Source organism: Glycine max, chromosome 3, assembly GCF_000004515.6.
Source record: "Glycine max cultivar Williams 82 chromosome 3, Glycine_max_v4.0, whole genome shotgun sequence".
Classification (NCBI taxonomy): domain Eukaryota; kingdom Viridiplantae; phylum Streptophyta; class Magnoliopsida; order Fabales; family Fabaceae; genus Glycine; species Glycine max.
In genome coordinates, this window is record NC_016090.4 from 10,976,176 (window position 1) to 10,989,110 (window position 12,935).

The following is a 12,935-nucleotide window of genomic DNA, read 5'->3' on the forward strand; positions in this document are numbered from 1 at the left end:
TGAAAAAATAAAATTTTAACTCTTTTTTTACGAACAATATAGTTTGAACATTACTCCTATAGCCACCAGTATATTATGTCTAAATATTTTATTTGAACAATACACCTTAGTCTTACTGTCCTTTCTCATCCACGGGACTTACTGCTACAATATCATTCAACTAAAATATCAGACTGCTGTACTTCCAGAAATATTGTTCAAACACATACTGTTTAAATTAAGAGTATTGTACATTAATAAAGATGGTTACTGTACATAAGTTTAGATGCATGAAATCAGTTAACATATATCCTTACGGATAATATTCCTACTTCCCCATCAGGCTTTGATACCAGAGATTAGCAAAACGAGATCAAACGAATAGAAAAGAAGTAAGAATACAGAATGTATGAACAAAAGTTAAAATCCAAAATTAAAATGGATATAGAAATGTACTTACTTTAATTGCTAGTCATCATTAATTTTGTGCATTAGTGTTGGATTTAATAATTAGTTAATTTATATATATTTTAATCTAATTTTGTGTAATTTAAATAACATTCTAAGATGGTGTTGATGTCAGTATGGTCTTAGAAAGCCAGCTTTCTAAGATGGTGATAACGAAAAAATCATCTTAGAAGGTCATCTTTCTAAAACTATCGCAGCATCAGCATCGTCTTAGAATACTTCTAAGACGATGGTGATGTCTGCACCGTCTTAGAAAATCAGCATTCTAAGACGGTGCTAATGTCACGACCGTCTTAGAAAACTAGTTTTTTAAGACGTTGGTGACATCAACACTGTCTTAGAAGGCTAGCTTTCTAAGACGGTGGTGTCGTCAGCACCGTCTTAGAATGCTGGCTTTCTAAGATGATCATAGCGTAAGCACCGTCTTTGAAGGTTGAGCTTTTTTAAGACAATGTCTCTTGAACCATCGTTGAAAGTTAAAACTTTCAACAACGTTAGCTTCAAAAATGGTAAAAAGCCGTCGTTGTTTGTCTCTTTCCACCGTTGTAGAAACCCGTTTTTTTTATCAGTGTGTCCTTTTGTAAAAATAAATTGTTATTTTAAGTAAAAAAAAAAGGAATGAGGGTCATCCAGTTTAAAAATGTTGTGTAATGCTTTTGAGGGATTAACAAATTTCATAAATGGAATTTCTTTAATGACAAGAAATGTGGCAGCTTGGTGGTTAATAATAAATATAACAGGAAGATATGTGGCTCAAGCTCACATAAGTAAACCACCTAGTGGCTAGTGGAATAAGGCTTTTGTTGTGGTTGTTCATGTAACTTTTACCAAACAAATTTTTAAGACTATATTTCTGCAAAGTAGTTGGTTTAGTTTGTCTAAATTTTTTTTTGACAATTCGTACGATTCCTATTATAAATTAAAATAAGTATTATAAAAATATGTGTGATGTTTGTTTGAATAGGAAACCAATAAGGGAGAAAGTTTTCATACTAATGAGAAATGAGGGACAAGAAGTTGAGTAATATTTGAGAGGGTTTACAACTTTACCCTTCCAAATTGTTCACATGGGAGAAAATTTGCAGCTTTTCTGTTTAGGAGTTGTAGGCGGAGTGTTTGCAATTTTGTCCGCTAAAAAGTTTTATGTTAAAGTTAGATTTGATCACATTTTTCATCATATGTAAGCATGTTGGGTAGCCCGCTTTCAATTGTGTGGGATGTTTTTCTTTAATTATAACTTTATTAGTATTTATCAAATTAAGCATGCGAACAAGAATTATAAAGTTGGCTGCATGATTCAAGGGAGAAGGGGAAAGGGATAAGTGGATTTTATTTTTTTTGATGATGATATAGGGACAAGATATTTCAAGCCGAAAGTGATAATTAATTTTTTTGAGGACCTCGAGCACAATATAAATATTTTCCTTTCAACATAATTAATTTGATACACAATCTGATAACTATTGAGATCGATTTTTTTTTATACACTGAATTAATAGTTCCTAGGTTTAATTTCTCAATCTGATAATTATTGGTTCTTGCAATAATCAGGATCTTTTTTTTAGAATTACCAAAATGGCTATATTTTTTAAAAAATATAAAAATAAGTATATTTTTTTATTATGAAATCGTGCTTTAAAACATGATTTTATTTTCTAAAAAATTGTTATACCAAAATCGTATATGCATATATGATTTTTATTTTTTTATTTTTTATTATTAAAAGTTGAAATGTATATACACATACGATTTCAACATGTTTTCATTTTTTAATTATTTTAGAAATTGTATTTTAACATATCTTTTTAGTTCTTAGAGGAAAAAAATATCTTAAACAAATGAAAAATGAAATCATATTTTGATATACAGTTTCTTCATTGTAAAATCGTATATCAAAGTAGGATTTATCCATTTTTGTAATTTTTTTAAAAATCTGCCCATTTCCCTTAATTAACCCCAATAACTATTTTTATTTCAGTAACTCTTTTTACCATGTTATTCTGGAGCACAGGTTATCTATATTAAGATATTAATTTTTACTTAATTCAAATTGCCGAAGTCAAAGCCTGTTTTTTATATACCACTACAAAAGTTGATCAGTTCAGGGAATGTCTGAGGAATCTCAAGCGTAACCATCAGGTGAAACAATATCTTCTTTCTCATAACACATTTTACTCATCTTTGATCTAAAAGCTCAATTAGGGGCTCATACCATTAGATGGATCTAGGCTTATGTGCATGATTACACTCAAACCTAACTCTTGGCTTGATGGTCTTAGAGTAAGTTTTATGAATCAGTACATTTGAAATCATAACACGAGAACATCTCTAAAAATAATGGCAACAGAGAAAGGTTAAGCACATTTTTTTAACACACTTTTTATTAATTGTTGAAATTTATTGGAAATTATAATTTTTTGTTGGCCCTACTTGTTATTTAATGACTCTCTCTTTTGATTTTGAAGTTTTAATAAATTTTAATCAGTGATAAAGTGTATGTTAGAAGGAATGTGTTATCACTTCTGGAGGAGAGGAAGTCTAAGAATGAATGTATTGCATTTTCCTTTCCAAAATTAATAGAACCACTACCTTGCTTTCCTGATAGAGATGATACTTACTATCAATTGCTTTACTTTCCCTAAAAAAATTCATTAGCTTTACTTTTTTCCTTTGATTGTTTATCATATCAAGTTTAAATTCTGTATAGGGTGAGGATGCCAGAGTAAGAAGGGCACTTCTGATGTTAACCTGAGTAGGAGCGGATCGTTTGATACAGGCTACGGAGGTTTGGATGACGCCACTTCCGGTGAAGGAAGAAAAGTCAGGGTAGACGCCACAAGGATTACCTTGATAAGTCTGAGATTGGTTCAACAAGGAACTCAGAGAGAAACTCTCACCAAATTTTATCAAATGCCAAAAGTCCCTTTATTGAAAACAAAAACAAATACTTATAGTGTATCTGAACAAAAAGATAAAAATTGACATGGGCCTTCTAAACAGTTTGGGCCAAAATTACAATAAAAATAAATTATAACTAAAAACTTATTTAACTTGGGCCTTCAAGTTAGTTTGGGCCTTCAGTAATAATTAGTAGTCTTGGTAGTGCCTCTGCCTCTGGGCCTTCATCTTTCTCCACTTGGGCCTTCAATCATCATCAATGGCAGCTATACAAATGACCAGTCTTGTCTCTATGACGTGTTGGGCTTGTTTAAGTCTGTCTCTGGTCATGGGACCTTCAAGTGCTTCATGGTCCTTGCCCTTGGCTATGTCCTCATCACTCCCTCCTTCTTGAAAAGGATTTGTCCTCAATTCCAAGGCCCCTCCATCTGCATCAAAAAGAGATAGATCAGACACATTGAAAGTGGCACTTACATTATACTCACTAGGCAAGTCAATCTTGTAGGCATTGTCGTTGATCTTCTCCAACACTTGGAATGGTCCATCTCCTCTAGGTTGAAGCTTGGACTTCCTGTGTTTTGGGAACCTCTCCTTCCTCAGGTGTACCCAAACCCATCACCTGGTTCAAGCACGACTTTCTTTCTACTTTTGTTGGCTTGCCTTGCATAGCTCGCATTTTTCTTTTCAATTTGAGCCTTCACTTACTCATGCAACTTCTTCACATACTCAGCTTTAGCCTGTGCATCCTTATGCTTAAACATAGCAATGTTAGGCATAGGCAACAAATCAAGAGGAGTCAAAGGATTAAATCCATACACTATCTCAAATGGTGAACAATTAGTTGTGCTATGGACAGCCCGATTATAAGCAAACTCAACATGAGGCAAACAGGCTTCCCAAGATTTAAGATTTTTCTTTAAAACAGTCCTAAGAAGTGTGCCTAAAGTCCTATTGACTACCTCAGTTTGACCATCAGTTTGTGGGTGACAAGTAGTAGAAAATAACAATTTAGTACCAATCATACCCCACAAGGTCCTCCAAAAGTGACTAAGGAATTTTGCATCCCTATCACTGACAATGCTCCTCGGTAATCCATGAAGCCGCACTATTTCTTTGAAAAACAAATCAGCCACATGACAAGCGTCATCCACTTTCTTGCAAGGGATGAAGTGTGCCATCTTAGAAAACCTGTCAATAGCAACAAACACAAAATCCTTTCCATTCTTGGTTTTGGGCAGCCCCAAAACAAAGTCCATAGATATGTCAGTCCAAGGATATTCAGGAACAGGCAAATGAGTATACAATTCATGAGGTTTAACCTTAGATTTAGCTTGTTTACACACAATGCAACGACCACAAAACTTATGCACATCACGCCTCATATGAGGCCAAAAGAAATGCTCTTGCAGAATTTCCAAGGTCTTTTGAACCCCAAAGTGTCCCATCAACCCCCCTCATGTGATTCACTCACAAGCAACTCTCTAATGGAACACTTAGGCACACACAATTTATTTGCTTTAAACAAGAATCCATTATGCCTATAGTAACCATTTTCAAAAAACTTTTCACATGCAGCAAAAATTTCAGCAAAGTCTACATCATGCACATACATGTCTTTCAAAGACTCGAGACCAAACAGTTTAGTTTCAAGCATAGCAAGTAAAGCATGTCTCCTAGACAGTGCATCAGCCACTACATTCCCTTTCCCCTTTTTATGTTTGATGACATATGGAAATTGCTCTAAAAACTCTACCCACTTAGCATGCCTCTTATTAAGCTTTCCTTGGCCTTTTAAGTATTTTAAGGACTCGTGATCACTATGGATGACAAACTCTTTGGGTAATAGGTAATGCTGCCAAGTTTGTAAAGCCCTAACCAAAGCATACAATTCCTAATCATAAGTTAAATAGTTAAGGGCAACGACTCCTAACTTTTCACTAAAATAAGCTATCGGATGTCCCTCTTGCAACAAAACAGCCCCAATACCCACATTTGACGCATCACACTCAATTTCAAATGATTTTGCAAAATTAGGCATAGCAAGAATGGGTGCATTAGTTAACCTATGTTTGAGGGCAGCAAAGGCCTCTTCTTGTTTCTTACCCCATTTGAAACCCACATTCTTCTTAACAACTTCAGTTAGAGGTGCAGCCAATGTACTAAAATCCTTAACAAATCTCCTATAGAAACTTGCTAAACCATGAAATCCCCTCACCTCACTCAGGGTCTTAGGTGTTGGCCATTCTTGGATGGCCTTAACCTTTTCCACATCCACCCGTACTCCCTCAGCACTAACAACAAAACCCAGAAACACCACATGATCAGTACAAAAGGAGCACTTTTCTAGGTTGCCATACAATTTTTCTTTCCTAAGCACACTTAAAACAGATTACAAATGTTGAACATGCAAATCAAGACTAGTGCTATAGATAAGAATATCATCAAAGTACACCACCACAAATTTCCGAATAAATTCCCTTAAAACATGGTTCATCAATCTCATGAAAGTACTAGGTGCATTAGTCAAACCAAATGGCATAACCATCCACTCATACAAACCATATTTTGTTTTAAAGGCAGTTTTCCATTCATCTCCCTCTTTGATTCTAATCTGATTATAGCCACTTTTCAAATCAATTTTAGAAAACACACATGCACCATACAGTTCATCAAGAAGATCATCTAACCTGGGGATTGGGTGCCTATACTTGATGGTGATGTTGTTTATGGCTCTACAATCAGAACACATCCTCCATGGGCCGTCCTTCTTGGGTACTAGAATGACAGGTACAGCGCACAGACTCATACTATCTCTCACCCAACCTTTGCTCAGGAGTTCGTATACTTGCCTTTCGATCTCCTTAGTTTCTTGTGGGTTGCTCCTATAAGCTGGCCGATTGGGCAAGGATGCTCTTGGAATGAGATCAATGTGATGCTCAATTCCCCTCAATGGTGGCAAACCATCTGGTACACTTGCTGGAAACACATCATCAAAATCCTGCAGAAGAGACTGAATACTAGAAGGCAATTTAAATTCATCAATTGGGTTAGCATGCAACATCTGACGTTGAGAAAACAATAAATAGAGGGGTTGTCTCGCACAAAGCACCCTCCTTACCTCCCTTTTTGTTGCTAAATAAAGTTGTTTGCCCTCAAGTGTTTCACTCTTTTTGTTTTCTCTCTTTTCCCTCTCAAGTGTTTCACTCTTTTTCTTTCCTCTCTTTTCCTTCTCAAGTGTCTCACTCTTTTTCCTCTCAAGTGTCTCACTCTTTTTCTTTTCTCTCATTTTTATCTGATCCTCACAAACCTCTTGAGGAGATAACGGTTTGAGAACAATCTTCTTGTCAGCTTGCTTGAAAGAGATTTTGTTGGTGAAACCATCATGCACTGCCTTGGTATCATACTGCCACGGTCTTCCTAACAACACATGGGTCGCTTCCATTGGGACCACATCACACAGCACCTTGTCATTATATCTCCCAATGGTGAGACACACCTCAACCTGTTGAGTCACTTTTACCTCTTCATCTTCACTAAGCCACTGAAGTTTGTATGGTCTAGGATAGGGCTTAGTTTCCAAATTCAGTTTGGTCACTAATGTGGAACTTGCAACATTGGTACAGCTTCCTCCATCAACAATTAAAGAGCACAGCTTACCATTAATTACACACCTGGTGTGGAAAATATTTTCTCTTTGATTGTCATCCAGTGGCTGCATTTGATTTCCCAACAGCCTTCTCACCATCAACATATCACCCTGCATAGCTTCCTCCTCACACTCTTCTTCTTCCACTTCTTCTTCACTGATTTCAGACTCACTAGTGATTTCTCCATCAACCTTCATGATCATGGTCCTCCTGGTTGGACATTCAGAAGCAATATGTCCTTTGCCTAAGCACTTGAAACATTTTATGTTTCTGGTTCTAGTATTGGATGAGGAAGTGGAGGTGTTATGTTTGCTTCCACCTACACTGGACGCTGCTGACTTTCCATGCGGGGATGTGGCTGCAGGTCGGAACAAATTACTTCCCTCCTTCTTGGATCTGTTGGCCCAATTTTGGTTGTAAGTATTGGGTGAGTTCCTCCTTGTTGCACTTTTTCTTTTAATTTGCTGTTCAACCCGGAGCGCCCTATGTAACAAGTCATCCAACACCACATACTCCTGTAATTCAATAACATCTCTGATTTCAGGGTTTAGACCATTCAGGAAACGAGCCATTGTGTCTTCGGAGTCCTCTTTGATGTTGGCCCTCAATAACGCCATTTCCATCTCTTTATAATATTCTTCCACGGTTAAATTCCCTTGGGACAGCCCTTGGAGTTTCTGTCGCATGGTTCTGTTATAGCTAGTGGGCACATACCTTTTTCTCATCACCTTTTTCATCTCAGTCCATGTATCTACTTCTCGCCGTTCCTCTCTCAACATTTCTCTTTGGTATTTATGCCACCAAACAAGGGCATAGTCGGAGAATTCAGCTGCTGCTAGCTTGACTTTCTGCGCATCAGTGTAGTTATTGCAGGCAAATACGTGCTCAGTCTTCATTTCCCAGTCCAGGTAGGCATCTGGATCACTTCTACCTTTGAAGGGAGGAACATTGAGCTTTACTCCCTCAACCCGGTTCTGCCTCGGTCCGTCATTACCGCCATTGTTACCTCTATTCCCATCTATATTTCGTCTAGCATGCTGATTGGCTTGGTTCTCCAAAGCTTCTAGTCGTCCATAGACCTCCTCATTGGTACGGTCCAGCAAACGTTGCATCTGTGCATTCATCGCATCCAGTAACAGACGTTGAGCTCCGTCCAACTGATGATACTCGTCACCACCACCACCTGCTCCAGCCATAATTCAACAGGAAAAAAAATGTGCAATAAAAATTATTAAGGTTTCAGGACCTCACAACACTCTACTCACGTGTTTAACTCTTAGATGGTAGTACACTCGTGTTTAATGCTCTCAATAGGCTTTTGTGTAATGTATTCCCTCTTGCCTTTTACCACTCGTGTTTCCTCTTAAGTTCCTGGATGGACCAAATTAGACACACAAGGTAATATAAAATAAAAGGAAAGACAATATAATGATCACAAACAGATTTGATTTGAGATAACAACTTGGACTTGATTTGGATAATAATATATTAGATTGGATTTGGATAACAGATGAGCTTTAATTTAGGTAACAAATATGATAACAAGTAAGATATTAGATAGGATAACAAATAAGATATTAGGTAGGATAACAGATAAGATATTAGATAAGATAACAGATAAGATATTAGGTAGAATAACAGATAAGATATTAGATAGGACAACAGATATGACAACAGATAGGACAAGTAAACTTCAAATGCTCATAACTTTTGCTACGGTTGTCCGTTTGAGGCCCACTATATATCAAAACGCTCAGAATTCAGAGGAGAATCTAGATAAGGGGATTTGTTCCACGATTTTCTTTCAAAAAAACACCTCTAAATGCCTCAATTTCGTGTTCAAAGATCAAACACCCACTTTTTTTTTCAAAATTTTTGCAACTTTTTTTTTTGCAACTGTTTCCTTTTTCTTTCTTTCTTTCTTTTTTTCGTTTCTTTTTTTTTTCGTTTCTTTTTTTTTCGTTTCTTTTTTTTTTTTGTTTTTTTTCAAACGTCCAGCTATTAGAATTCGTTCAATAGGAAATCATCATTAGGCAAATTTGACAATTTAGCAATTTGGCAATTAGGCAATTTTTACCCCAAACAAAATTCGAATAGGCTGAAACAAAAGTTATGAACAAAAGACAGAATACAATATGACAGGCACAAGAACAAGAAACAAGAACTCAAACAAATTTTTTTTAACACAAAGTTTGAAAGACACAAGAAACAAGAACAAGAACGTGACAAGAACAAGAACAAGAATGCAAACAACAGAACACAAGACGCAAACAAGAAAACAAATAACAGAACAAGGACAAAAATACGAACCTAGACAAATTACGAAGAAAAAAAAATAGGATAGGATAGGATAGAACCTGTATCAAGAGCCGAAGCTCTGATACTAGATGATGTGAACCTGAGTAGGAGCGGATCGTTTGATACAGGCTACGGAGGTTTGGATGACGCCACTTCCGGTGAAGGAAGATAAGTCAGGGTAGACGCCACAAGGATTACCTTGATAAGTCTGAGATTGGTTCAACAAGGAACTCAGAGAGAAACTCTCACCAAATTTTATCAAATGCCAAAAGTCCCTTTATTGAAAACAAAAACAAATACTTATAGTGTATCTGAACAAAAAGATAAAAATTGACATGGGCCTTCTAAACAGTTTGGGCCAAAATTACAATAAAAATAAATTATAACTAAAAACTTATTTAACTTGGGCCTTCAAGTGAGTTTGGGCCTTCAGCAACAATTAGTAGTCTTGGTAGTGCCTCTGCCTCTGGACCTTCATCTTTCTCCACTTGGGCCTTCAATCATCATCAATGACAGCTATACAAATGACCAGTCTTGTCTCTATGACGTGTTGGACTTGTTTAAGTCTGTCTCTGGTCATGGGACCTTCAAGTGCTTCATGGTCCTTGCCCTTGGCTATGTCCTCATCACTACTTCAAACACTTGTAATCTATGTTGGAAATGTTGTCAAGAATCCCAAGGAGGAAAGTACAGGAAAATCCGACGGAACAACCCATTATTTCAGGTAAGACAAATTTTAATCAAAAAAAAAATATTGGGGATTGGTAGGTTCATTGTGTTAAATGATAAGCAAGAATTTTAGTTAGCAAAGTTAAAGCTTCGGGTAGACTAGATGCATTGCGGAAGATTCATTAAGAACTTATCCAATATCTCAAATTTCTTCACCCAGTGAACATGACTTTGTAGGATTTGTTCTCCTACAATGGAGTCATTTTGAATTTATGCATGAAAAAAATATTTTCATATTTTGATCTCTAAGATCTTTTGAGAAATACATCAATCTGATTAAGGTAAGGACATAAAAAAAAGATTAACTAAGTTTTTAGTTTTTAATTTTTTTCAAAATTCAATTTTTAATTCCTAAATTATTATTTGACTAGTCAAGGTGTTATAACTTTTTTTCATCAAAATTTGTAATTCTTAAACTTTTGTTTGACTGGTTAAGATTCTTAAACTTTAAGAAATTTTAATTTTTAGTCCTTTAATAAAAATTTAAACTCATTATTTTCATTTATTTAATGAAATTTCAAGAACTAAAAACTAAACATTTTAAAAGTTTTGGGACTAAAAACCTTAATGAAAAAAAGTTGAGGAATCTTAACTAATCAAACAAAAATTTAAGGGTTGAAAACTTAGTTAACCCGAAAGCAAAATTGGATACTATTCAAGCCAGTTTTATTCTACATCATATCTCATGCTAAAATTATTCTAGGATTTCCAAATTTTTGAAGCCAAAGAGGAAACATGTTTCGAAAGCTTTAATCAGTATAGTGCAAAATTGAGAGATGAACTAAAACTTATAAATGAGATTTTGTTGACTATACTTTTTCTTTACAGTCTTTGTAATCGCTGGAATTGTTTTAGCATTTTCAACAACATCCGGTGGAAGTCTTTATATACAGAACAAAATGTGCTTAAAGAAGGGTTCAACAAGTATTAAGTAACATCAAAGATTCAGGAGTGTTACATGGCCCCCCTGAATATACTTTTAGAATTTAATTAAAATATACTAATAAGATAAATTTTTTAAAACTATTATTAATTATAAATTGTCATATATGATAAAATATTTTTTTAATAATTACTTTAAAAATTATATCTATACTGATTTTTAATATATTTGTCAATAGTATATAATTAATAATCTTTTACACTATGGAAATTAAACTCATTTTGACGGTACATTTTTTTCTACATGTATGTGTTTAAGAGGATAGAGTTGGAAGTTTAAAAGGCCGTGTAGAGTTTCTTGAGCTATGTGGTTCTGAGAGAACGGGTGACTTCTTGTGTCTTCCTGATGAAAAGGTTCACATGGCACTGCTAAATTCAGTTGGTTTGGTCCTAAATTCTGAAATGACAAACCCTTTCTTTGGAGTTTTAAGTTCTACTCATAATTGAGATTCAGCAACCATGAGTTTGGAAAGTGGATAGCCCGCTACTAAAAAAAAGCCATTTTACGACGCGCCTTCCACATCGTTTCTACCATACCCGTCGTAGTAGGAATAGTGGTGGTAATTCCTTAAATATGTTACCTTTTTATGTGTCATGTGCATGACGCGTGACACATTTAACAACGTTCATTGGGTAGCCCGTCTTTGTAGGTTACACAGCAGGTAAGTTAAGACGGTGTATTCAAAAACACCGTCGTAGAAATTTTGAATGTCAATGACATTTTTCTTGAACCACCGTCATTAGCATTGAGGTTTATGAGGTTTTGCACATAAATTCATGAACACTCCAACCTCGCGCTCGAGCTCCCGCTCCCCCGTTTGTCTGAAATTTTGATCTACTGTGACCTCACCGTGACCTTTGCCGTTTGCCTGCATCTCTGTCGCACCCCCATGACATCGGCCGAAGGGCGTAGTACATTGTCGCGCGTCCGGCGTCTCGTCTTGTCGTGCCATCGCACAAGCCACAGAGTTTCCCTTTTCAGAGTTGTCGTGCCTTACAAATTCTCTTCAAGGTAAGCTTGTCGATGTTTGAAATTTGTTGTTTGGTGTTGAAGAAGTAATTATTAAGGGTTTAGTGAAGTTGGAATGTTGTTGTAACTAGGTTGTTGTGCAAATCTTGCCTTGCCCTAACAAAGTAATGTTTGAATGTATGCGTTTAGGAACCCATTAAGATAATGTTTTCGTGTTTATGCTCCCTAGTTTGGTTTGGTTTTAATCTTGACCATGTCTCGAACCTGAAACCATTTACATGGTATTGCAATAAGCAAATCCATTAGTCCAGGTAAAATGGAACAATAAATACTCTACAAATTTTTTACTGTTCTATACTCTTTAATATGAAGGGACAAAAGCTCAATGAGAGGGGTAACAGTGATGAACAAGAACAACATTACAACAACTTCGATCCCTAGTGAAAAGGAGAGTACGTAGGAGACCATTCTTCACACAACATAGACCTTGAGTTAGATTCTAAGGACATCCAAGTAAAACAAGAGAACGAGTTGATGCCTATATGGTGCATGCACCTTAACTTTATCTCTGTTTTATTTTGTAGTATTTAATTTCAACACTTTTAAGATAAGAATGGTGGAGCTAGTAGTAGCACTAATAGACAGTAGCAAAATCGGATAGGCCCCTTTCTTCTACTATAGCTTTTTGTAACAACCAATCTCATCTTAATTCTCATCCTTCACACCTTCTTCTTCATATATCCTTCACTAGCTAACTCTAGTAAACTGAAAACTTCTGGTCTCTATTTCTATTCCCCGACAACAAAATTCATATATATTTTACAAGGGTCCTCAACCAGCTTTGGAGAACAATATGCAACAACCTCTGCAACAGTGAGGAAGATCTTGTCCTCGCCAATCGTGTTGGCAAAACTGGATGCGTAAAGCTTTTCTGTCACTGCTGGCCCAGGATTTGCCAAAACAAGCTTGTACAAAAGGAACAACTTACGGTAAGATACTATAAT

The 12,935-nt window shown here is 35.9% G+C and overlaps 1 protein-coding gene across 1 annotated transcript; it reads right to left on the reverse strand.

The window, feature by feature from the left end:
• Positions 1-6,083: 6,083 nt before the first annotated feature.
• Positions 6,084-8,188, reverse strand: LOC121174551 (uncharacterized). Its single transcript, XM_041013906.1, has 3 exons — positions 6,653-8,188; positions 6,195-6,343; positions 6,084-6,120 (listed from the first exon to the last, which is right to left on the reverse strand). The coding sequence occupies exons 1-3, from the start codon at positions 8,186-8,188 to the stop codon at positions 6,084-6,086; spliced, it is 1,722 nt and encodes a 573-aa protein (XP_040869840.1).
• Between the last annotated feature and the right edge of the window lie 4,747 nt (positions 8,189-12,935).